Source organism: Aquarana catesbeiana, linkage group LG04, assembly GCF_042186555.1.
Source record: "Aquarana catesbeiana isolate 2022-GZ linkage group LG04, ASM4218655v1, whole genome shotgun sequence".
In the NCBI taxonomy this organism is placed as follows: domain Eukaryota; kingdom Metazoa; phylum Chordata; class Amphibia; order Anura; family Ranidae; genus Aquarana; species Aquarana catesbeiana.
In genome coordinates, this window is record NC_133327.1 from 293,841,715 (window position 1) to 293,869,277 (window position 27,563).

General features: G+C 37.9%; 1 protein-coding gene across 15 annotated transcripts in view; it reads right to left on the minus strand.

The window, feature by feature from the left end:
- DST (dystonin) overlaps positions 1–27,563 on the minus strand; it is a 690,079-nt gene that overhangs the window by 302,001 nt on the left and 360,515 nt on the right. For 12 of the 15 annotated variants that reach the window (XM_073626702.1, XM_073626693.1, XM_073626691.1 and 9 more), the window contains 21 exons: positions 25,611–25,704; positions 25,114–25,268; positions 24,406–24,985; positions 23,589–23,717; positions 22,331–22,408; positions 21,844–22,005; positions 20,012–20,116; positions 19,600–19,695; positions 17,941–18,066; positions 17,534–17,686; positions 15,329–15,483; positions 14,709–14,835; positions 12,745–12,928; positions 10,369–10,526; positions 8,582–8,760; positions 7,785–7,923; positions 6,936–7,129; positions 3,570–3,729; positions 1,974–2,057; positions 1,781–1,888; positions 722–820 (listed from right to left, as the gene is read on the minus strand). In XM_073626702.1, coding sequence (XP_073482803.1) covers positions 722–820; positions 1,781–1,888; positions 1,974–2,057; positions 3,570–3,729; positions 6,936–7,129; positions 7,785–7,923; positions 8,582–8,760; positions 10,369–10,526; positions 12,745–12,928; positions 14,709–14,835; positions 15,329–15,483; positions 17,534–17,686; positions 17,941–18,066; positions 19,600–19,695; positions 20,012–20,116; positions 21,844–22,005; positions 22,331–22,408; positions 23,589–23,717; positions 24,406–24,985; positions 25,114–25,268; positions 25,611–25,704 — 3,265 coding nt within the window. Of the gene's footprint in view, positions 1–721; positions 821–1,780; positions 1,889–1,973; positions 2,058–3,569; positions 3,730–6,935; positions 7,130–7,784; positions 7,924–8,581; positions 8,761–10,368; positions 10,527–12,744; positions 12,929–14,708; positions 14,836–15,328; positions 15,484–17,533; positions 17,687–17,940; positions 18,067–19,599; positions 19,696–20,011; positions 20,117–21,843; positions 22,006–22,330; positions 22,409–23,588; positions 23,718–24,405; positions 24,986–25,113; positions 25,269–25,610; positions 25,705–25,917; positions 26,212–27,563 lie in introns of those variants that run through there. The other 3 variants (XM_073626698.1, XM_073626704.1, XM_073626705.1) reach the window with 3 other exon arrangements.

The following is a 27,563-nucleotide window of genomic DNA, read 5'->3' on the forward strand; positions in this document are numbered from 1 at the left end:
AGTTCAGGGCAGTGTTCCAAAATTAAGATTATCTTGTGTATCTCTTTTATGTAAGTCTATTCACTACTGTTCAGTCTATGACACAGACATCAAAAGGAATTATCAGAATGCAGAAGAATAGTATAGTAACCCTCCACCATAAAGCGAGCAACAAGCAACACTGACGTATTATATGACAGTGCACCAAAAATAACAAAAAAGAACAGTATTTCTCTCACCATGCTGCTGGACTGTTCTATGGAAAATTAATTTGGTTTAATTGCAGTGGTATGTCTGGTAGGTGTAATGCAGCAAAGAATTCCACAACCCTACCACACATCAAAAAGAATATAGTCATATGGTCTTCTAATGCAAACGTTATCGTCCTTGCACTGCACCACACATGCAGCACATGGCCAACAGAAATGAATGCAAAAACTGTCTAATGCAGTAAATGATCCTTTCACTCACGATAATGGCCAGCTGCCAGGCATTGTACTACATTAGAGGCATCCTGCTAGGTTTCTGATTGATACTCTGAATACAAACAAGGGGGCAGTGCAATAATAACTGTACAGGTCCAGTTATAAAGAAAATAAAGGACACCTGATCTTTTTCATTTACAAAAGAAAAAAGGTTATATTGTACAAAATTATATACTTAGAATTTTAAATAGCTCTTTTGGAAAGAGTGATAATTTATTATGTAATATAAATCCATTTATTTCATTTTGTTTTTGTACCTCTTCTTCTTCCAGTCTCTTCAAGGTTTCACCAGAAAATTTAATAAACTGGTTAATTAAAGTCATCAAAGCATTGTAACGGGTCTTTAGATCCATGTACTAAAATAAAACAGAACAAGTCACTTTTAATTACAAAACAAGAATTATATCAATGTGATACAGTATATGATAATGTATCTATCATCAGTGAGTGCCCTCTCTACTAACCTAGAGACCAGTCATCAGGAATGAAAGGTGGTATTATCAAAATGTAGCAACTGAATGAATGACATAATCCCTGCATGTTGCTGCTGTACACTGGATTGGGACTTTTCCTTATCTTACGCAGTATGTAGTCAGATAAAAATTAGGCCTGTTCAGCAGGAAACAGCTGAATTGTGATCCATCTTTGGGCAGGCTGGTTATATTAAAGATGATCAATAGATCAACTTCAGTACAACCAGCCTGCATTTTTTTTTGTACGATCACTGCCGCTGGCTATAGCGGTGCCCCTGATGACATCACAATGACAAAACATGTAGGGTGGAGCTTCACTTATCCAGGAAAGAGATAGTGGTGTCCATGAGTAATCTGCCAGCTTCTGTTAGGTTTCCTGAGTGAGTGCAATTCATGCTTTTAATTAATAACATTTATTATTGGATAAACACCTGTAGCAGCCATCGTAGGTCTCAGATTGTTTTGAGGCTTCACTGGCCCTTGTAATAAGAGCCTAATTTTAAGGTGAACATATATCCATAGAGTTTATGTGGTGACATATGAAGTTTGACACATTTATAAGTTATTTTAATCTTTTAGCGCAGTGCATTTCATATACAGAATACAATAGCACAGTGGGAGGGATTCAGGGAATTTCCTTCCTTCAACTAGTGGTTGAAGGAAAGAAAATTGCATAATGTATGGCCAGCCTTAGAGTTGTAGGAGACAGGAAGTTTTAATATATACAGTCCTAGAGTGTAATTTGTGTGAGGAGCAACTACAATTAAAATACAGGATGTTACTAAAATTTAGTAGATTCATTGTGTTCAAATTGTTTTTTTAGCATCTGCATAAAAAGCTTACCTCCTGTACAACAACATCTGAAGAGCTCTGAAATCTTCTGCGCTTCATTGGAGACTTTTGATGGGAATCCACTAATGCTCTATATGTCATTAGCTGTAGTTCATAATCCTGTCAATATAGAACAAGCAATATTATGTCTTGGGAATCAGAAGGAGACTGAACTAACAGCATTGCAGAAAAAATACACATATACCTTTATAGCCAAAGAATACTGTTCCGAATACTTCTGACATTCATCCACCTTGCTTTGTTTCATCTCAATTTCTGAAATCAGCATCTGCATAATGTATGACATTAAATTAGAAAAATACATATAGGTGTATTGTACATACAAAAAGGCAAATGACACAGAAGCAAAAGTACAATTCTAATAAACAGCAATCAAAATTAGATATCATATAAACATTTTCCCAAAGCAGTAAGATGTATATTGTCCTCATGCATACCATGTAACTTTGGAGACTAGCGCAGACATCTCTTTCTGCTGCAACATGGCAGGAGGGGAAATATATGCTGACAAGTTTGTATCTGATTTGCTAGTATTAGCCACTGCATTAAAATTTATATAAGCACAAATTGACCAGCCATTTTTCCTCTTAGCACTCCTACTGATGGATCTCAGCATAGTCCAGAGATGAGTGACCAGCTGATTATTATAGATTTAGGTTGAGCTAAGTCATTAGTTAGAATGATAGATCAATTTTTCAAAAGACTTTTTAGGAAAAATGGTATACTCTTCACTGCCCACTAGCTATAAACTACTTACATCAACGAACATCTTATTACTATTTATGAGCAAAAATTATCTGGCCGCACTCCAAATAAATACCTTTATTGAAAACATAGTCCATACAAACATCGGAATAAAAATCACTAATGCATTTCACACCACTATTGCTGGTGCTTAATCATAGCCAAAATCAGTGGCTATGATTAAGCACCAGCAATAGTGGTGTGAAACGCGTCAATGATTTTTATCCCAATGTTTGTATGGACTATGTTTTCAATAAAGATATTTATTTGGAGTGCGGCCATCCAGACAATTTTTTCTCACATGTATCATGCTTACTGAGCCGGCACCCTATTCAGCGGGGGGAGGTGATAGTTTGGAAGTGCTACCTGGAGCGGTGTATCGCTTATCTTATTACTATACATTCTAGCACAAAATATCCCATCAGCCGCTGTGATAATTGAGCAATCTATTATGATAGCCTAATTCCTGCACAAGTCAAAGGCAGTGAGGGCAACTTGTGTAATTTTTTATATTTTATTATTATAAATAATATTATTATTATTTAATCAACTTTACAGTATTGCTATCACAAGGGATGAACATCATCCACTGTAATAGCATGGGCAGGTACTCTTTACAAGGAGATTTGGTGTCTATTAGACCCAAAATCTTCCCTCTGCCCTCAAAAGCATCTGATGAAACAGAGATCGGTTGGAACCACTTTCCTCCACATGTAAAAATGATCTAGAGGCTATATAGCTGCTCAAATAATTTTTACTATATAGAGAACCATCTGCTCTAAAGAAAGACACCAGGGTCACGGCTGCAGCCTTGGTGGAACCACTGAAACCCAAGGACATAAGGGTACGTCCTTTTGCAGGAAGTGATTAACGTGGAAATTACAGCGTATAAATAATGGCATATTTGGCACCAGTCTCACAAGCAACTTTAAATAGTTCTTTAAAGTAAATCCATTTGAAGATAATGTTATAATGTGGTCCTATTTCAATGGTCTCTTATTTAGTACATCTAATAATTGCTGACATTATAACTCACCTTCTGCTGGTCTAGCTGTTTAGAAAGTGCCTTGCTGTCAGACATGCTGTCTTGCAGCTTACTTTGTGTTTCCTCTATTTGCCTAATCCAGGAGTCAAGAGTCAAGTACGATTCCTTATAGTATTTCAGCGATTTGCTAATTCCATCCAAGTCTCGCAACCTGTAACACAACGTGCATTATTCCCATTTATATTATTATAAATCAAATAGAGATACCTTGTGAGAGCATCAATACTATGTATCCTTTTTTTATTAAAAGAAAAGCACAAACAAATGTACATGTGACGGAATTTATTTACTAAAGACAAAAAAGCTGTTCACTTTGCAAGGGAAGGGAAGTTGCACTTTGGAAGGGAATTTTCCCCAGTGCTTATCGAATGTAATGACATTTCACTTTGCAAATAATACCCAATAACATGCAAGGAAAATGAAAAAAAAAACAGTATTTTTGCTCTCATGTAATTTGATGAGGTCAGCAGAGCTTCACTTCCTTCACTACGCTCTGGGGAAAATTTCCCTTGCAAAGTGAACAGTTTATTTGCCTTTAGTACATCAACCCTGATGTATCATGCATAAATGTTAAATATGTATGCATATTCTGCATTCTATCCACACAACACAGCCAAATCTGACACAGGCAGCCACTGCTAGTATTAATGAAACTGCAAAAGATATTTATGAGATCCATATGATTTCAGCCAGATAGAGAACACTGGGCAACTGATCTTGAAGGAAATAACACATCTTGGATTTCCTTTTATAGGATCTGTTCTGCTCTGCTATTATGAGATCTTATAATAAAATGGCTCAGGGATGTCTTCTTGCTTCCTCCTCCTCCCCTAGAACAAATTGGATAATGGCCAAATGACCACCTATCCATCAACATTGTTATGTTAGAATAAGCCTCTCTTTTTTTTCCACTGTGGCTTGCCACCTACTGGTATCATTTGAAAATAAAGAAAAAAACAACTTAATAAATAAAACAAAAAAAAAACACATCTTGTTGCAGGAAAAAAAACACTTCAGCCTGTGAGGCATATATATATAGTGGAGATATAAAAAGTCTACACACCCCTGTTAAAATGTCAGGTTTCTGTGATGTAAAAAAAAAAAAAAATGAGACAAAGATATATAATTTCAGAACTTTTTCCACCTTTAATGTGACCTATAAACTGTGCAATCTTTTAGGTGGAAGGAAGTTAAAATAAAAAAATAAAACATGTTTGCATAAGTGTGCACACCCTCTTATAACTGGGGATGTAGATGTGTTCAGAATTAAGCAATCACATTCAAACTCATGTTAAATAGTCAGTACACACCTGCCATCACATAAAGTGTCTCTGATTAACCCCCCAAAAAGTTCAGCTGTTCTAGTAGGTCTTTCTTGACATTTTCTTAGTCACATCCTACAGCAAAAGCCATGGTCTGCAGAGAGCATCCAAAGCATCAGAGGGATCTCTTTGTTAAAAGGTATCAGTCAGGAGAAGGGTAAAAAAGAATTTCCAAGGCATTAGATATACCATGGAACACAGTGAAGACAGTCTTCATCAAGTGGAGAAAATATGGCACAATGGTGACATTACCAAGAACTGGACGTCTCTCCAAAATTAATGAAAAGACGAGAAGAAAACTAGTCAGGGAGGCTGCCAAGAGGCCTATAGCAACATTAAATGAGCTGCAGGAATATCTGGCAAGTACTGGCTGTGTGGTACATGTGACAACAATCTACTGTATTCTTCACGTCTGGGCTATGGGGTAGAGTGGAAAGACGGAAGCCTTTTCTTATGAAGAAAAACATCCAAGCCCAGCTAAATTTTGCAAAAACACATCTGAAGTCTCCCAAAGGCAGGTGGGAAAATGTGTTATGGTCTGATGAAACCAAGGTTGAACTTTTTGGTCATAATTCCAAAAGATATGATTGGCGCAAAAACAACACTGCACATCACCAAAAGAACACCATACCCACAGTGAAGCATGGTGGTGGCAGCATCATGGTTTGGGGCTATTTTTCTCCAGCTGGAACAGGGGCCTTATTCAAGGTAGAGGGAATTATGAACAGTTCCAAATACCAGTCAACATTGGCACAAAACCTTCAGGCTTCTGCTAGAAAGCTGAAAATTAAGAGGAACTTCATCTTTCAGCATGACAATGACCCAAAGCATGCATCCAAATCAACAAAGGAATGTCTTCACCAGAAGAAGATTAAAGTTTTGGAATGGCCCAGCCAAATCTGTGGGGTGATCTGAAGAGGGCTGTACACAGAAGATGCCCTCGCAATCTGACAGATTTGGAGTGTTTTTGTAAAGAAGAGTGGGCAAATATTGCCAGGTCATGATGTGCCATGCTAATAGACTGATACCCAAAAAGACTGAATTCTGTAATAAAATCAAAAGGTGCTTCAACAAAGTATTAGTTTAAGAGTGTGTACATTTATGCAACCATATTATTTTTTTATTTCCCTCCCTCAAAAAGATTTCAGTTTGTTGTTCAACTGAGTTGTACAGTTTATAGGTCACATTTAGCCTCGGTTCACACCAGAGGCGGCACGACTTGCAGGTCGCCTCACCGAGGCGATCTGCACACGACTGCCCGGGCGACTTGCAAAACGACTTCTGTATAGAAGTCTATGCAAGTCACCCTAAGTCGCCCCCAAAGTCGTACAAGAACCTTTTTCTAAGTCGGAGCGACTTGCGTCGCTCCCCTTAGAACGGTTCCATTGCACAGAACGGGAGGCGACTTGTCAGGCGACTAGGTCGCCTGACAAGTCGTCCCTGTGTGAACCGAGCCTAAAGGTAGAAAAAGTTCTGAAATGATTCATCTTTGTCTAATTTTTTTACATCATAGAAACCTGACAGGTGTGTGGAATTTTTATATCCACTGTGTGTATATATATATATATATATATCTGTATATCATATATATCTATATAGATATACTGTATCTATATATCTGTATATATATATATATATATATACAGATATATCTGTGTATAGATATTTTTTCCAAAACAGCAGTGCCCCCTAGATTGATAGCAGCGCAGCCATAGGCTTCCCACTGCTGTCAATCAAATCCAATGACGCAGGCGCCGGGGAGCGGGGCCAAGTTATACATTCGGCGGCTATGGCCGCCGAATGCTGGACTCGGGAGCGCGCCCACAAGGTAACCCCCTCAGGGAAGCGCTTCCCCGAGGGGGTTATCTGATGCGGGGAGGAGCCGCGAGAGCCGCCGGAGGACCCCAGAAGAGAAGGTTCTGGGCCACTCTGTGCAAAACGAGCTGCACAGTGGAGGTAAGTATGATATATTTGTTATTTGAAATAAAAAACGAACCCTTACAATCACTTTAACTAAGAGGGACAGACAACAAACCTGTTTTCAATCTGGGAATGTACATTCTGCCACCTCTCTGCAATTTGGTCCGCCTTTTCTTTGTGCCAATCAAAGTCGAGATCCCGTTCCTTGTGTACTTTGAACATTTGATCGCTGATGGCTTTGGCTTTCTGTAGTCCATCTTCCAATGCATGAAACACCTCTCTTTTCTCATCAACCTCTGATCTCCATTGCTTCAATAAAAACATTAAAAATGAAAAACTGTGGTAAAGCGGTCTTCATTAGAAGAACCAGTATGATGTGACAAAACAAAGAAACAAAACAAAACAAAGAACTGCACTATAATAATAATAATAAATACTGTATATAGTGGATTCATTTAAAATATCAGCAACAAGTCTGTATATTAATGCTTTCAGAAGGTTACCCAGAAGCATTGATTAGACACAAATTTGGAGGGCATTCTTCCTGGTAGGAGTTAGTGTGGATTGCAAGAATTGTTTTGGTAAGTAGTCTTTTGGATCAGTTGAGGGAGACATTGGGGTTGATTTGCTAAAGGCAAATAAGCTGTTCGCTTTGCAAGAGTATTTTTACTTGCACATGATTGGATGAAGCAGTTTCACCTCATTCACTATGCTGGGGGAAAATTCCCTTTCTTTTAGTAAATCAGCTCCATTCAGGTGCAAATGACTGTCACCTGTGCAACCACAGTCAACATTCAGTTATTGTGACTATTATTAACATGGGCTGCTTCAACTTTGTCCTATACACCATATGGTGCTTTGTAATAATTCACACAGCAGGTTGGTATACAAATGTCATATTGCACAAATAATTTGTGTCTACCTTTGGGTATGTTTCTTAGTATGTGAGGAAGGTACTACTTACCTTTAGGGTGGCAACCAGTCTATCAATTGCAACTTTATCAGCTGTAATCACGTCCTCTTCATAAAGTTTGGTCTCATACGTCTTCACTAGAGTCTCAGCTCCTTGTGTGTTCTTTAGCACCAGATTTATTGTCTTTAATCTAGGTTAGGAAAGCAGAAACAAACATTAATATTTTCATTTATGTATCTCATTTTTCATTACTTGCTTTGGTTTTATTCTGTGCTTTTTAGTTGGCTCTATCAATAAAAATTTTTTATAGTTTCTCTGAACACAATAATATGCCATATTGTGCAACTTCAAATTAATTATGTTATCAACAATAAACAGTGGTCTTTATCCTGGGATTTCTACTATTTCCTACTTAGCTAGCTCACAGTGCTGAAAGTGTGCATATCATTATAAGATCCCTGACTGATCCTGCAAATTTCAGGTGCAATTAAGGGACTATCACAATGTCTAGTGGGTGACCTCAGTAGAAACCATTGGCTCATAAATCTAACACAAGTCAGCTAGGCTTAATTTTTTTGGCAGACTCATTTTTCTCAGAAAAAAAAGCCCTGGGAGTATATTCAGATCACTAATAAATGTCAATCTGTTGTCTTTATTTTCTGTCAGGAATAAATTTCCCTACCCTGAAAGCTTGATGGTGCTCACTGCTTTCCACAGCAGGAAAGGGTAAGTACACAAAATGACAGCAACCAACAAGGATCTTTCCTGATCACAACAATTTGCAAGCCATCTACTTAAACCAGAAATAAACAGCATGGTGTTGTATAAACTTAAACTAGGTCACATACTTTTCCAGGTAGATGGAAGACATGGAATACAGCGTGTTCATATACTGGATAACTGCATTCAGTTCTCCCTGTAAAGCTCCAATCGATGGAGAGGCAGCAGCCTGGCTAAAGAACTCCTCACATTTCTCTGAAATTGCTGATAAATCTACTTTCAGATGATCCAACTCCTTCTTCACTTTCTGTAGAGACAAAAACAAACACCTTTTAATACACTCCTCTGTATAACTTTCATTAAAGGTAACACGTAATGCTGTGATTGTGATAACAAAAATAAATCTTAAAACTGTATTACAAAGCATTTTGATAACATAGTTCCTAGTTACTATTTGTAATGCTGATAATTATATGGTGGAAATAGCAACTAGAACAGTCCAGTTTAAAAGTTAAAGACTTTACACTATGGTGAATCCTCCTTGTTTTTCACATGACTCCTGTATGCGATATCTGCGAGCACACCTTTATTTTGATGAGAGGAGCAGTGGATAAAGCTGCTGAGGAGGGGTGACTCCTGGTGATACCAAGCATGGAGGAATTCCAGAGCCGCTGTGGATCTCTTGATGATAACATGCATTACATGACTTACCTGTAGTGGGGTGGTTGTGTATGGTTGGTCAGTTCTCTGGTGTGGTGGTGGTGGATCACTGGAACACTTTGTTGAAGACCTCCAACACTGTTTTGAAGAATATTTGCACAGCACTATAGCACTTTTGTTTGTTTTTTAAATACATATTTGCACTTTTTGTTTCTTACAACTTATATTTGTATTGTCAAATATTTTACGTGCTGCTCCAAGTGAGATCAGGCTCCATACTCCACAACGATATCCCAGGTGCTGGCTCGTCTTGTCTCCACCGCAGCAATCATTTGTTCCAGCAACAGGATTGCACCACAATGACAATAGTATTCTTCCTTAATTAAAATAGGCAGCAGGAATAAGTTCTGTTCTGACAGATTTTGTGCTAGGCACATTGCTTTCTCAAAGAATGATTCTTTGTGAAAATTTTGTGCCTAGTGTGCGGCATTCCTGTTTCTGGTACAAGTAATATTTGTATTGTACTAAAGTACAGTCTCGGAGTTAGTCAGTGGTTATAAAGTAATACGACCAATATTCAGTATGATATGACATGATTAATATGAATTTACTTGGTCTGAATACTTAGTGGGTCACAACTAGATCTGGACATGTCAATGGTATGCTCAGTATTAATGACCACATCAATGTTTAAAGATCAAGTGTACACTTCTCTTCCTCAGATACCCTGGCTGGCATGCTCCCTGTCCCTCCGAGCCCAGCTCCGCCACCACCACACCTTTTTTCCCTAAAGATATAGGGTTATCCTTCATTTACCAAATTACTGTCTTTCCATCCCAGGCTCTCCCAGCAGACCCCCCACCTCCATTTCCTCCCTCTCCAACCCTTTCTGCCTTTATCTTTCTTTCCCCATTCTCTTTACCTCCTGATCTACTATGGTTTGACATAAATTGAACCCAAGCCTATTTATGAAACCTTTGAGCGCAAGGCAATAGCCATGTGGCACGCTCGTTGCCACTTTCCTATAAGTGATAGGTCAACTGTATTTCTGTTGTACTGTTTATTCTACCCATACAAACATATTCAACTCTAAAGATCAAGTGGCCCCCGATAATCCTAATTCCCACATAGATTCCTAATTTATTGTTCACTGATTACTGGATGACTGCTGAAATATTTCAGTACCTTTTTCAGAACATGGCAGTGCTGTCATGTCATGTCTATATAACATATACTTTAATGAGCCCTGCCATACCTCCTGTTCAGAAATCCTCATTGCACTTTCATGAAGATCATCCCTGTCCAATGGAGTTCTGATTTGTCGAATGAGACGTTCCTCAATGCTCTCCAATCTAAGTCGAAAGTTCCGAATCTCAGAAGTGTAAAGGTTGTAAATAGATTCTTCTTGCTCCTCTGTTAAATGAAAAATGTTACAGTGATATACCATATGAACACTGGCACTCCGTACTAAACTAATTTATTTTAATATTATAAATAAAAATCTGCACATGAATATAGATAAATATTGGTATCTAGTTTCTAGTTGTTTCTAAAAGCAGTACAGCATTTAGCAGGGACCAATGTATAAGTTGTCACTATATTTTTATGATGTGCCTTTAACCTCCCTGGCGGTATTCCTGGGTGTGGCTCGGGCTGAATTTTCAGTACCAAATGCGGTAACCCCGAGCCACACTCGGGATGGCATCACAGGATCCAGACAAAGTTACTTACCTTGTCCCCAGTATCCTGCGATGTCTCCCCGCTGTGTGTGCGAGTCGTCCTCCGCTCGATCTATCACAGTGCCGGGCTTCGTTCCCAGCGAGCGTCGCAGCACACGGGGACGGAGCCTGGCGCCAAATTCAAAAAGTAAAAAACACACAATGCACTGTAAATTACAGTACACTGTAATCTTACAGATTACATTACTGTATCAAATTATTTCACATCCCTTTTGGCCCTAATGCTTTGTCCAGTGCCCTGCATGCAGTTTATATATACTGTTCTTTCTGCCTGGAAACTTGAGAATGTCCATAGCAAACAAAAAGTGTCCCTTTACGTCAAAAGCGGTTTAAGATCAGCTAGAAAACAGTGATAGTAAATTAGAATCACTTGCAGAATCGAGTGATAGTGATTTGTGGGGAAATTTGTCATCAAACACTAAAAGTAACGACAGCGACAATTCTGCAACTGAGCAAATTTCAGTGTTTTTGATTTGATTACATTATTGAATACATTTTATTATCATATTATTATTTGTTATAATTATTTATAGTTATTTATTATATTATAATTTATGATTTCGTGTTTCAAACTTTATCATACCTGGGATGTCTACTAGACTCTTGTTTGGACAGATTTAAGTTATATTTGAGTTATTCCTAAGAATTACAGGCCTACAATATAAAACGCCAAATTTCCATGCAAAATATTGTACCGCTTTGAGCATCAAAAATCTGACATAATCATACCACCAGGGAGCTTAAACAAAGCTGTATTTTTAGGCTTAAAAAAATCTGCACATAATCAGGCAGGATAGCAATTTTTACTAAATGTGTTAAAACTTTTCACTGGAATTTAAAAGGTTATATACTGCAAGCACAAACAAACATCTACATCTCTACAGTACATACTGTGTGTAGTGTGCAAATTTTAGTGTGTTGATTTTCTAAAGGAAAAGAGGTTGTTTACTTCGCAAGGGAATTTGTGCTGAAAATTCACTTTTCAAACCGAACAGCCTATTCGTTTTTAGTAATATAAGCCATATATATCAAAAATATCTCTAATATCCAATAATTCCAGCTTCCAAAACAAGGGCTTTACCCAAATGATTTTGACTGGAGCAAGTTATTCAGAAGATATTCAGAAGATCTGTATCCATGAACCTAATGATTATCTCTTTCTCACACTGCCCACAGTGCTGAGCACACCTGAGTGACAGTGGTTGTCATGTGTATGTGTGTAGCTTCTTGCCCCCAGAGCAAGCAGCTTGCTCTGGGGGCACATGAGCATGCTTGCTCCTGAGCTGCTGCTCTGTGCGTACATTCACACACAGAGCCGTGGCTTGCCTCCGCCCCCTCTCTCTCCTTATTGGCTCATTGGCTGTGATTGACAGCAGCGGAAGCCAATGGCTGCTGCACAGAGAAGTTTTTTTTTACCTTGAGCCTTTAGAACCACTTTACATTTTGAATACAGTTCTTTTTCAATAAAACATTTTTATTTTTCAGTGTTTACTCTAATTTTGAAATAAACTTACTAGAGGAGTAAGGGTGGACTGAAACAAAAAGACATGTCAAAACTATGTCTTGAAAGAAACACTATTTATTTCACAAGCTATTCTCAGTAGTGATTAAGAGAATACAACAAACAAACATATATAAGGGAGGCTGAAGCTGGAACATACTACATACAAAAGCCAGATTACCCTGCCACCTATATGATGATATGAAATGCTGGGACCTGTTATTCTATATCACTGGGACATGCCCAATACAAAAACAGCTTATTTTTTTGTGTAATTCATTGAGACATCTCAAAATGTAGTTGTAGAAATAAACAAGATTTTGTTTATAGAGTATGTCACTGCTAGAGCAATGGTCAGTTTGATTGCACGTATTTATGTATCTGTAATCACCTCTTTCTGCAGATTTCAGCAGCTCCTCATAGTACAATTTGCAGACATTCACTTCCCTTTCTAGCTGAGATATGTCAGAGACAGAGAACATCTTCGACTCCTGGCTGTCTTCTAGAAATTCTTCAAAACGGGTTTTCAGATTGCCCATTACTTGCTGATGCTCTCCGGGCAGCAAGGTTTTAATCTGCAATGTAAAGTAGAAATATATAAATTCATCTGAAAACCAGACAGATGACACAGAAAAGATTTTAAATGGGCCAAAAGGGCCATAAAAACATATAATCATAAGTATCAAGTTAAGCTTTTGTTTGAAGGAAGAACAATGCTAACTATGACCCTAAGAACCCCATCCCTACAGTCAAGCACAGTAGTGGAAACAATATGCTTTGAGGCTGTTTCTCTGCTAAAGGTACCGGCCGATTTTGCCGCATTGATGGGCCAATAGATGGGGCCATGTATTGGAAAATCTTGGATGAGAACCTTCCTCCCAGAACACTGAAGATGGGTCATGGATGGGCCTTTCAGCATGACAATGACCCAAAACATACCGCCAAGGCAACAAAGGAGTGGCTGAAGAAGAAGCAGATGAAGGCCATGGAGTGGCCTAGCCAGTCTCCAAACCTTAATCCTATAGAACATTTACAGAGGGAGCTGCAACTTTGAGTTGCAAGGTGACAGCCAAGAAACATTAAGGATTTTGAGATCTGTAAAGGAGAGTGGACCAAAAGTCCTCCTGAAATGTGTGCAAACCTGGTCACTAACTACAAGAAACGTTTTACAAATGTGCTTGCCAACGAGGGTTGCTCCACCAAGTACTAAGTCATGTTTTTCTTGGGGATCAAATACTTATTTCACTCACTGGACTGCAACTCAATTTATAACATTTATGTTTTTTCTGGATTTTTGGATGATGTTCTATCGCTATCATTTAAAATACACCTTTGATAAAAATTATAGACCCTTCATTTCTTTGTAAGTGGGCAAACTTACAAAATCTACAGGGGATCAAATAATTATTTTCCACACTGTATATGTGGCCTCACGGAAGTGGGTCTTTTTCCATGGGGCCACATATATGCATACCTGTGTTTGTGCTGGGAGCGTGTGCTGCACAGCACACTCCCAGCATGTAGACTGGGCTGCACAGCACACTCCCAGCATGGAGACAGGGCTCTCAACAAGAGCCCTGGGTCCCATACTAATGATCGGGAATTGGGAGGCCCGCTTCTGGATCACCTGATTTCTGTGATAGCCTCTGGATTGGCTATCACAGTGATCAGTCACTGTTCAGCCCACCCCTGTATTTTTTTCTCCTCTTGAATGGAGAAAAAGATACACTGCTTTTTTTTCTTCTTCTTACTAGAGGAAAAAGTGTAAACAAAGAAGTGTGTGTAAAAAAAAAGTAATAAAAATACAGAGACCATTTCTAGATCAGGGCTTGATCTAGGTCAGGGCCAGGGTTAGAGGTCAAAGATCATGTTCAGGGTCAAAGGTCAGTGTCAAAGATCAAGATTAGTGTATTTTCCTTTCATAATAATAAAGAAAAAAAAAACAGGAGATATCCAGTACCAATTATCACCAAACGAAAGCCCAATTTGTCTTTATAAAACCAATGTATAATTCACCCGAATACACTAAGTAGTTGTAATAAGCCTACTTTAAAGGTATAGAAATGCCCACACCACCTTGTTCACAAATCCAAGCATATAATAAGGCTGATTTACTAAAACAGATAAGAATCTTCACTCATAAATTTGTGTGAATATTCACTTTAATTATCCAATCATGTAAAAAGTGACTGCAAATGATTGGGTATTCAAAGTGAACAAGAATTTGCTTTTCACGTGATGTGATAACTGAAGTTAATACTCACACAAATTTGTTATTGAAGATTCTAAACTCCTTTAGTAAATCAGCCTCTCAATGTCAACTTTTGAGTCTGTAAAGATGAGAGTGGCGCTTACCGAAGAAACCTTGCTGGCCCGCATAGCCTCAATTTCACTCATCAGGTAATGCCAGGATACCATGCTCTTCATGTTGATGTGAGATTCATGCCACAGGGAGAGGACACTCTGATACATTTGTTCAATCCTGAAGTAAGAACAGTAATGGAACTGATCAGATTTTCCAAAGGTCATGTGGTCAGTCACAGGTTTAACAATTTAGAGATTGTAAAGTTAGCATGTAAGCAACTGGTTCAGAAGCTGTTTACAGCCATCTTTGATATTTGTATGCATGTAATAGAAACCCTCACTGATGAAACACTATTTGTACAAACAAGTGTAACTGCATTGCATGTAGGTGCACATATAACATTCTGCTTATTTCCATTAATTACTAGCCACTGGGTATTGTGCAACACACAATATATATCTGTCTGACAATGGGTTATTCATTTAAAACTCACAATTTAAAGCAGGGATTAGGCAAAAATACCAAACTGAGTCCCTGCAAGAGGTTTGTATTTGTTTAGGAGTTTGCCAAAGTAAGCAGTTTTAAGCTTTCCAAAGTGAGACATTGCCTTGACTACTAACATATTTTTAAGTTTCTTCATTATATTTTCAGGTTGTATAGTAGCTCTTACCTGTTTGCAGCATCTATAGCCTCTTTGTTTGGTGCTGGCACTGTAAAGCACACAGAAGGGACCATAGCCTCATTACCAGTTGGACTGATCACTTTCCACTTTCCCCGATGTGAATTGCTGCCCAGTACACATTCATCATCTTTGTAGATAGTAATCTAGACATAAAAGAGAAGACTTTACATACTTCATTTATTGATTGCTATTGTTTTTTTATCCCTCTACTGATTTTAGACTCGTCTTTTTTTATTTTACTTTCACTAACAGCACAGTGGTAAGTGGTTAGCACTTCCACCTAGCAGCTCTAGGGTCGTCGGTTCAAATTCCAGCGACAGAGATAGCTGCATGGAGTCTGCATGTTCTTACTGTGTCTTGAGTTTGCATGTTTCCTCCCACTCTCCAAAGGCATGCTAGTAGGTTAATTGACAGCTGTCTAAACTGCCCCTAGTATATGTATGTGAGTTAGGGACCTTAAGACTGAGGGGAATGTACAATATATATGCGCAAAGTGATTGTGCTATATAAGTACCTGTATTAAATAAAAGGCTACCAGATCACACTATTATGCTGAGACACCATATTTATATTTCTTGCATGTTTCAACACTGCTCCAAAACTGGTAAGCACTCCAGAAGTAGGAATGATATACTTTGATAAGCGTTTCCCCAAGCAGATGACACTGCAAACAGCAGTGTAACTTGGGCTCTCTGGAAGCTGTACACTCAGCGTTACAAACTACTGCAGTTTTCTTATAGCACCCTTCAACATTTTTTTTATGTAGTTCTGTGTCATTTGTTAAGATTCCATCGGTTTTAAAGGAATATGTATTCAGATAAAACTAAAAGACAGTCCTCCTACGGATCTGTTAAAACTTACAGCATACTGCCTACTCAGTGTAAGCAAGAAAACAAATCTGAGCGTCAAATCTAGGTGACATACAATATATTTACAGTGCTTTGTGTGGTAAACATTTCAAGCAATGACATGCCTTGCTGAGTTGTATATTATGAAAAGCAATATTTTAAGAAATACCTGACAGTTATAATGAAACTAAGATTCTCACAAGTCTAAGAACTTGCTTATAAAATAATCAGGTAGTGTCATGCACTAAAGACATAAATTAGCAACTAAAAAAAAAAAAAACAAGACATGATGATCAGCTGACAATAAGATAATAAGGTAGGCACAGAAAAAAAATTAGATATTAAAATTTAGACTGATGCTTTTAAAAAAAATGTCACCTTTAAAAAGCACATGATCCCTTTTTTTCTTCCTGGATATTAAGATATAATTGGGGGTCTCTTTTCTAGGCCCACAACTGTCCTTGGTAAAGAATCAGTGCATCCAAAAGTAATAATTCAGCTTCTTGATAGATTCTGGAGAGTTAAATCATCTAACAGTTTTCAACATCAAAGTTATTAAAGACGATACCCTCTTTTAGCCTCTCAGAGAGTAACTCAGCTTTTGATTGTCAATAGGAGGTATAAAAGAGTGGGTCTTCATGACAGTGCTATTTGTAACAGATGTGGTCATGCCTTAGCAATCTTTATTCATCCAATTTGGAGATGCCTTGGTATGATATTTGAGAGATGGAGCTGTTCAATATATATTCATATTTTATAAGCAAACGCCACCGGCAGCGGAGGGGGGCAGTACCTTGCATTTTTACAACATAAGGCACTGTTTGCTGATTTTTTTCTTTAACATTATGAATGGAGGAGCTGAGCAGAAAGGGCAGGCATAGTTGGGCACTTTGGATAAGTGCCTGTCACAGCTTTGTCAGCTCTATTAACCCCTGCAGCACTAAAAAATCATAGTAGAGGGAGCAGAGGGGGGATAGATGGAGGAGAATTTTGATTAACAGAGAAATCAGCAGCAAAAGGGAAACATCCTACTGATTGTAAGTAATGTTCTTTGTGCTGATTTTTGTTTTTTGATCTCTGAGTAACCTAGGCTTTAAGGGGGGAATCTGATAGGCACTCCTGAATGTAAGAGTGTGCTGGGCACACATAAATGTAAGGGGGAATTCTGATGGGCTCACCTGAATGTAAATTCCGGGTGTAGGGGGAAATCATTAATAAAACTGATTTTTTTTTTGGCCAGCAAGTATATGTACAATTTTCAATGTGGCCTGTGTACTGAAAAGTTTGGAGACTCTAGCCATAAATACAGTTCATACATGTTCAAAGTGATACTGATCATACTGACCTCGATTTGCCTATAATCACAAATAGATCTGATAGGGATTGAAGATTTTAGTGGATTTTCTGGATTTCGTGGTTTCAGCTGCACTACTGACTTTGCCTTCCCCACAACGTTGGCGATGGTGCTCTTGTACTGCAAAAGCTGTTCTTTTTCTTCCTAAATTATTAAAAAGAAAAGGCACTGTTAGTCATGCTGAGTAAAATTTTCCCTTCCCACATTCCATTAAGACTTGACACTAATTGTTTAATTCATTAAATTCTTACAATGTCCCTTTGCATTAGTAGATCTCTGGTTTAACACATAAATACGGAGTTAACATGCTACCTGCTGTTATGGTAACAGCTGGTAGTCTGCAGGTGCCAACATTTTTTGGTTTTCAAACTATAAAAGTAAATTGCATTTATAGTTACCATAGATTCTTGCACTAGGTCTTCTAGCTTGTGTACGCTGGTCGATTTGTCACAGCTATATTTCCTCAGTATGCCATCTTTTAGGGTCTTCAGATAATTAGTGGCTTCTTTGGCATCATTGAAATACTAACACAGTGCAAAAGCAAAATAAATTAACATTATTTTAAACAAAATAATATCAAACTACACCTTATTATGGAATTGGCCTCTCCAGTAATGTCAATTTACCCAACTGGCAATATATTTGCTGTTATGTATATTATAGAGACCTAAGTATTTGTCTTGCAAGTTTGGAATCAGCTTTAAAGCAGCTGATCAGCCTAAAGTGTTTTGCAAATATTCTGAACAAAATCCTTTTTTTGAGGGGGGGACACAGCAGAGTACACAGAGTTGCTAAATGACCACCACCTTCTGCCTTTCATTGCTGAGTTCTTGTATTCCATTCCAACCAAGCAAACTACTATTAGCCTATTACTTTTATGGTCACATTCGCCAACAAATAGTAAGATGCAAGATACAGGGGGGTCCAGTAACAGTCATTGCCCATTAAACCTAGTTGTTGTTTCCATAAAACACTGCCCATGGTTCAGGTATCCATTGTCCATGGTTGGCATACAGGCATTTGCAGATGCATGCCCTTTAGAATAAGTGTCAGTTCATATGGTTTTTGAGGCCGACAGATTTCCTTTAGGAAAATGATTTTGAAAAGGAGCAATGAATTAGAGCTTGTGCAAGTTTTAAATCAGTTATCATTTCTAGCATTTAGGAAAGTAAGGAAATATCATGGAAGGAAAAATCATAGGAGGACTATATAACTTTTACACTTACAATAACAAGATAAGCAAAATGATGGAATGAAATGTATACTTGATTCCTCCAAAACACATAATTTCTAGGAATTACCATTTTCAAAAAAAAAATGTCAAAGATAATCATCAAACAGGAATGCAATGGTGCAAACTGTCAAGTTGTCACAAAAATGTCCATGTGGCAAGGAAGAGTTTTAGCAGAAAAAAATTGGGAGGTTCTGAGTGTGATTTACATGGATTTGGGAGTAGCTTAGTCATAACAGGCAGGGCTACTATAAAGGAACAGTATTAAAAGGTTATTATATTTCCATGTTAACAAATTGAGGAACTGCATCTTAACATGAGCATGCATAGCATATTCTTAAAGGACTTTCTACAAGAAAGCATAAAGGGTCATAGACTTTTTCAAATAACTGGATTATGTAGAAAGTGTGCTGCACACACTAAGGCGGGCCATAGATGATATGATTTTCTTTCCTGCAACCAGGGGTTGCAGGAAAGAAAATCACTTGATTCTCCCTCCAACACAGTCAGTGTTGATGGGGGAATCCCACCTGTGGAGCTATTGTGTTCTCCTGTGGGGGGGGGTGGGGGGGGGGGAGTGGAGCCATCCCTGCCGGGAGAACACAGTGACTATTGCTATTGGCTATAGCTGCTGGCAATAATCACATCCTATAAGTCTGACACGTGATTGTACCCAAGTCGATTGATGGATCAACTTTGGTACAATCAGCATGCCCATACATGGTTTGAATCTTGGCTGGTCCCTGCTGAACTGGCCAAGATTTGAACCGTCTATGGCCGGCTCATTTATGCAGCAAATAAAACTGCACTTGCACTGATAAAATACCTCAAAGTAGGCAGTGTTCTGTCGTATGTGTTGTTCTACACAGCTGCAGAGCTGTAAAATCCAGTTCCACTGAGTCTGCATAGCAGCTTTGTAGGCCTGAAAATAAATTGCACAAAAAATTTAGGCTAGACTGACAACAAAACTGTATACATAATTATATGGCAAATATGAAAAAAGCAGGTAATAAGAAAAAGAACAGCAAGAGAACCATATATGTATTACTCCAAATGCAGGTTAGTAAAAAGGAACAGTATATTAAGTAAACAAAGACATGCAAGACAAAAACGTCATCTTCAGCAGAAACATGTACTGGAATAACTTCAGCTGCACTAGGGCACATTGCACCTGTTCACCACAGGAACCTGCAGGCCAGAACACTACAGCCAATGTCAGAATCACTCTAAATACTAACCTCAATAGTGGATCTTGCAGGATGATTTTGAAGCAGCATCTGCTCTGCTGTGTCCTGCAGCGATTTAATGACTTCTTCTTTATGATCAAGTTCTCTCATCAGATCCTTCACAAACACAGAGACATCAAAGTTACTTCAAAGCTAGTCTAATTGTACTCTGTCTCATTGTGTGCCAATAGACAATCAGAGCATTTTTTTTTTTTTTGGATCTCTTTTTTTCATATGAAAGGCTTGTAAATGCACACAACATCTAACAGACATGTTTTAGTATAGCCAATAAAAAAAATAATGATATGCAAAATGCAATAACCCATAACATCCAAACAGATTACTGTTTCCATCGGTTTACATACTGAAAGATGAGAGCTGACTGCAATGGAGTTACCACGCTACTTATTCAGTGTTAGACTTATTACCAAGACTGAAAGAAACCAAATATACAGTTAAAGCTGAGTTCCACCCAAAAATGGAACTTCCACTTTCCGGATTCCTCTCCCCCTCCGGTTACACATTTGGCACCTTCAGGGAGGAGCAGATACCTGTCTAATACAGGTATTTGCTCTCACTTCTGGCAAAAGATATCCACGGCGATCTACGCCATGTCCTGGCCACACAGGTCCCAGAAGACAGCAGGGACCACTCAGAACGCGCATCGCGACTTGCACATGTGCAGTAGGGAACCAGGCTTCACTTCATGATTCCCTTACTGAAGATGCCGGCGCCTCCACCTGGGAGCCGAGGGACAGGTTGGCTTCGGGTAAGAACATCACTGGGCACCCTGGACAGGTAAGTGTCCTTATTTTAAAAGTCAGCAGCAGCAGTATTTGTAGCTGCTGACTTTTATTTTATTTATTTTTTCGGCTGAACTATGCTTTAAGATGCTTTAACATAAACTACACTTTTGCCAGAGTATTTAGGCAAGCTTGAAAGGGAATTTGCCACAAAACAAAATCCTTATGTAAGACGTTTGTGATAAAATCAGTATCCTCTAATTCACAAGCTGCAGAGCAGTGCCATCATGCCAGCTAAATAGGCTCTGTTTCAGTGTGCTGGAACAAGCATACAGCCTGGATGTCAGAAAAAAGGCTAATTGCATTTTAGGTTTCTGAGCTGAAAGACATATCCCCTTCATTGCAGAGTCATAAATTCCTCCAAAGTCCTGATTTGAATATGTGTCACGGTGAACTTGCCCTGCAATTGTGCCTATATCTTCAGCACCAGCAAGAATTATGGTTCAGTTGCAATTCTTCCAAAAGCACAACTTCTGACACGGCAAAGAAAATTACTACAGTGGACTTCCACTGATAAATTTAATGACACACTGGGGTTATTTACTAAAGGCAAAAAGACTGCACTCTGCAAGTGCAGTTGCTCCAGAGCTGAAGCCATCATTCAATCATGTGTAGGCAAAATTACTGTTTTTTTTTTATTGTTTAAGTGATCGGGTACTCTTTACAAAGTTATGCCTTACCTCATTAAGCTCTGGAGCAACTGATCTAACAGAGGGCAACTGCAAAGTGCACAGTCTATTTGCTTTTAATAAATCAACCCCATTGAATGCTTTTTTGCCCATACTATTTCTTCCATTTATGGTTGTTCTGTGTACACTCTACTGACTGCAGTAAATTGGTGCCAAATATTTGAATAATCATACTACTCCTACAAAGATTAGAATGCCCATCCTACAGAATTACCATTTCTATTAAACTATTGCTGCTTTTTAGACACAAAGAAATGCTATGATCAACTGTGTGAAAGCAATTTTAGAAAGCATCAAGATAACGGTAACTGTTTCCACACTTACAAGACACTTTTAGACTGATGGTACTTACAGCATGATAGTCTTTTTTAGCAGATATATTTTGGTTTCTATCGCTCCAGTCATAAGCTACTTCTTCCTCCTCTTTTTCATTTAGCCATATGAGTTCTCTTGTGGCTCTTGCTACAAAACTGTGCAAGGCATCTAGGTGCTTATGTCGGTTTCTTGATGAACTCTTATATTGTTTAAGGAAACAAAAAAAAGAAAAAAATGTCAAGAAAAGTCTTTACTGTATGTACGGTCAAGGCAGAATTATTAGAATGATGAATTATTCCTGTGCAAACTGGCCCACGACCCCCAGGCCTACTACAGAATGGATAATGAGTGGAAAGTCCAATATGTTTTTTGTTAAAATCAGTTCTGCGCAGAGTCAACTGGTAAGCATGTTTGGGTGTAATCAAAAGTATGTTTCACCCCTCACTAAAATGTTTAACATTTACATATCTCAACTACACAGTATTTATGTTGTCACAAATGCTACTTGCAGAAATAATACTTACTAGCAGTTTGGAATAAAGGCCCTCCACTTTGTGTAGAGTATCAGAGTATGAACTTTTCAAAGGACCAGATATTTGAAGCTGCAAACATAGAAGATTGGTAAGAAAATGACACAGAAGTTAAATGTGGAAAAACAATGTGATATTATAAATAGGGATTTTTAAGGGAATTTCTAATTCTAAGCAATGAAGATGTGAATGCCCAGCCCTATTAATAACATGTGACGAGTTATTATATAAGGACATTACGATATTACAAATCACTAGCTAAATCTTGGGGTCATATTTATAAAGCAGCGACTGTAAAGTTCAACAAACATTCAGTGCAGGTGAATCAACCACTGTAATTTAAAACACATTCATCAGGAACATTTACTTGCAGTAAATGTTTGTTGAATGTCACATTCATTGACATAAATAAAATGCCCTTATTATTACAGGGTCTAAATGTGAATTAACTTGATATATGTAGGTCTTTTATTTATACACGTAATGAGCGATTGGGGTCTCAATAACATAAAATTGAGCAGCTTATGAATCTTAGGAAGGCCTACAGATCATATTCACCAAATAGGTATATCCAAATTATTACGTATTTTTATTTGATCAATAAATGTTCTAATTTCTGTGGAAGGGCTATTTATCTTCATTTGAAATTTGAACTTGCAAGAGCGAAACTCACATAGTGATTTCTCAAGAAAATAAAATTCTTAAAGTCTTCAGCTAACAGAAGGTAAAACTATGCACTCATCTATAACCAGAGGCATTACATATTCACTGCTTTATTGTATTTCACAAAGTGCTAATGTCAGAATTTTCCTGCAAGCACAGGCACAGAGTGATCTGTTCACATAGACAAGGTATAATCACACATTGTGCACTGTGGCAGGTACATTTTTTTTTACTTCTGAGAATGGGGGGGGGGGATTTACTAAAACTGGTGCACGCAGAATCTGGTGCAGCTATGCACAGTAACCATTCCACTTCCATGTTTTATTTTCAAAGCTTAATTGAACAAGCTGGATTGGTTACCATACACAGCTGCACCAAATTCTGAATGCTCCAGTTTAATAAATCACCCCCATGTGTCTTGTTTTTAATTGTTTTAATGCCAAGGAATATATACTGCAAACAAATCTAACACAAAGCAACTACCTAAAATTACACTGGCTCTTTAAGAAAACTATTACAACAATAACAAAACATGCAAATATAGCTGGGCACAATATGAGAGTAACAAATGCCTTTTTTTAACAAATACCTCAGTCATCTTTGCCTCTTTAAGACTGGTCTCAAATTCTTCAATACCCCCATGAAAATGTTTGTGGTTTTCTAAATGAAACTCAATACTTGATAATTCCGAGCCCCAATTTCCTCGGTCCAGTTGTATCTGCCAAAAAACATTAAAATGGTTGACATTATTTCGGTCACCATTACTTTTAAATAGCTAACACTATGCTGATAAAAGTACACCATTCTACAATGCAAATGGCAATATGACATTTTTATATAAAAAAATTTCCTCCTTGCGGCACAACTGTTGGGAGCTCTATACCCTGACAGGTAGGGAACTTACGCCCTACAAGAGCTGCCATGCCCTCTCTCCTAGTATTCATAATCACATGCAGGTTAATTCAAAGCATTATATCAACTTCCTCCACAAGCAGTAGATATCCGGTATATTGTGAAAGGTGTGACATGAATACTTATAACTCTGATAGGGGTAAATTTACCCAAACTACTTGTACTTTAGGTATGGGGACCACACAGTTCTGAACACCATCTTCAAAGAGCCTTTGCTTGCTGCATTCACTAATTAAACGAAGTGCTCTAACCAAAATATGGCACTTTAACATAAGTGCAAAATACTTCCTAAGCATTATCCATAATTTCTCCAAAAAGTGCTGATGATGGTGTGGGCAACATTTGTTGTTGCTTCATTTATTTTACCCAAATGATCAGTCATAAGATCCATACAACAATTCTCCTGATTGTCTCATGTTTGTAGCAAGGTAAGTAGACTGCCTTCCAGACTAACAAATCACAAACCCTTCCAAGACTAAATCCAAAGATTTTACCTGCATCTCTTCCACCCAGCTACAAAGGTCTTGGACAAATTTAAGGTTGACTTCTTCTTCTGGTAAGTTTTGGTCAGCAAAAGATGATTTTAAAAGTGGTTTCTTAACCTGCATGAGTTTGAGTGACTGTAATGGATTTGTATTCATCCCCGTTGCATAGTTCTGGATTAAACCTTGGTTAAAACCTGGTGAAAACCCTGGCGTCATAGCAGGAGTCAACTGTGAGTTAAAGCCTTGAGAATAACTTGCATTAAGGCTGGATGGCAGACCAGGAGTATGAACAGGTTGGAGAGCAGGAGACAGGCTGCCGGAAACACCCTGATTTAGGTTGGCGGCCATACCCTGGGCGAAATTGGTGGAAATCCCTGGAGTTAGGTTGGTTGGTGACATGGGTGCCATATTGTGGGATACACTGGAGTTCATTGCAGGGTTCAAGCTTTGTGAAAATCCTGAGTTGAGGCTTTGTGATATTCCTGATATCATAAGTTGTGTTTGGTCAGATGAAAGCATCCTTCCTTTGCTGTATAAGGATGAGTATTCATTCCTTAACGCCAGTAGTTCATCCCGTAAAGAAGCGACCCTGTGTATAAATGACATTAAATCAGAAAAGCTAGCACACGCATAACAAAAAAATTATCAAGCAATTATTTATACAACTACAATAAAGTCCTGTGCCAGAACATATTTTCATTATGTAGACATCATTACCTCTGTACCAGCTGATCTGCTTGGTAATACTGTCCATCAACAAGGGTCTGGACATCAACAAGCTGCTGTCGCAAGAGATTCTCACATTCAATTAGGTAGCCCGCAATTTCTGAATCATTTTGAAACTGAATGCCTGATTCCATCCGTTTAGTATCCTGTGATTAAACACACCACAGATATATACTTAATTTATTATTTTGTTTCATTGTCTACATCATTATAGTTTTAGATGGAACAAAAAAAAATGCTCACTAATTATGAAATAACTCAAAAATTTTCCAAAATATTGCAATACATGTGCAATAGCCTTATAGTAAATGATGTGACATTATTCAACTAAAAATAAATAATGTGACTAAAATGTGACTGATATTAATATTAATGCGTTTAGTTAGACCACATTATGTAATTAATAAATTGTGAGAATGCTATATAATACAAGTGCTGGGAACTAACAAGTAATGTATTGTAATGTAACTGTGTTAAAAAACACTCACAACTTGAAGAGCACTGCGAGCTAGAATCAGCTTGTCTTCACAACCGAGGCTGTCCCTCTGCACTCGGTTAGCTATTTGTTGTAGCATGTCTAACCTAAATGGAAAAAATAAAAATAAATCACAAAAAACATAAGACGAATGCAAAGTAAGAGACTACTACATTAATAGAGAATGTGTCTCAGAAAAGTCTGATCCTTATAGTAATAGATTTAGAATAAATAAATAAAAATAAATAATAAACACTACTTCACATATGCCCAAAGTATGTTAATTCTTTAAAAGTGTGTAAATATACTAAATGACATACCTTGAATTGCTGGACTGCTCACTGCCAAAGCTTATATAAGAACTAATCATTTTTGGACCACAGTGAACTGAAAGTACGTTTTCATTGGAGCTGATGCTGGTGCGGTTGCTACCTGTGAGCACAGAGTCACTACTGTAGTAGCCATAACAGGTGCTGTTCATTTTTATACTACTGACCCTTATTCACCCATTCAAACTGACAGTATGATAAAAGATATAAATAAAAAAAGCCTACAGAATGTACAGCTTCCAGGAACTAAAAAATATCCCTACTGGCTAAGAGTACCACTAGCGTCCTTTCTTAAATAGGCTTCAACATGTAGCTTCATAACCCAGCAAATAATATTCACATTGCTCTTCAAAGGATTTCGCCTGCAGCCAAATATACCAGTGCAAGTTTGCCTTTCCTCCCCAGCTTTAATACAGAGCAAGTTTGGGCTTATCAGCTTCTTTTGGGCGTCTGTGGGAAATGGATATGCCAAATATTTCAATTATTCTCAATTAGCCAGTTCCAAACTCTGTGGTGATAAACCCCTCGTGTTTACATCCCTGAAAACTGACAATAGGAAATCATTAACATACACATGGAGCACACTGTCAGTTTGGACAAGTAATTGTTGCAGCATGTTGTTACAAAGATTTAATGTGATAAAGTTACAGCAAATAATAATTCTACATGCTGATGCAGTTTCTAGACAAGTTTTTGTACAGTGGTGTCCTTTACAAATCCACATTTAATATATGAACTGTAATCTATGTAATAACATTAAATATATGTAGGATTATTTAATAAAAAAGAACTTCAGGGATAGGTTACAAATAGTTTAGTGTAATGAGGTATATGTAACTTTTTGGTTAGCTGCCTCTTCTTCACAACTTACACTTATATAATAATAATATAATAATAATAATATATAATTAAGTATACCACTAATAATGGGCCGAACAGACCCCTATTCGGTTTGCACCAGAACTTTCGAACACCGCGAAAGTTCAGACCCGAATAATGAACCCATTAAAGTCAATGGGACCCAAATGTCAAAAATCAAAAGTGCCTATTTTGAAGGCTTATATGCAAGTGATTGGGCATGCAATGATTATAGGGGTCTGGGTCCTGCCCTGGGGGACATGTATCAATAAAATAAAAAGTTTGTGAAAAATGTCATTTTTTTAAATGAGCAGTGATGTTTTGATTTTTAAAGTGAAAGCATAAAAATGAAAAAATCCTGCCAATATAGTGCCTGGGGGGGTCCCCTTAGTCTACCTGTAAAGTGCCAGATCTGTACCATGTCTAGAATCTGCTGCAGCAATAATTGCATTTATAAAGCCAAAATAAATGACATTTTCCCTGCAAACAATGTACATTGAGGTCACAATGTAGTGCACTGGGAACAAGATTAGAGATTTTTTGTATACCATAGTATAGTATAGTATATTATAATGGGCAAGTTCTGGACAGCTGTCTATTCTCATCACCCAGCAAGTCAGTGGATCTTCAGCTGGAAAGCTCTCCATCTCTGTTTTGACCTCAAGGTAATCCTCCACCATGTGATGCAGACGCTGTCGAAGGGATGTGGAAGCTGACAGCCCTGGGCGGCGAGGACTAAAAAAATTCCGAAATGCCTCACTTAGGCGGACGCCTTCTCC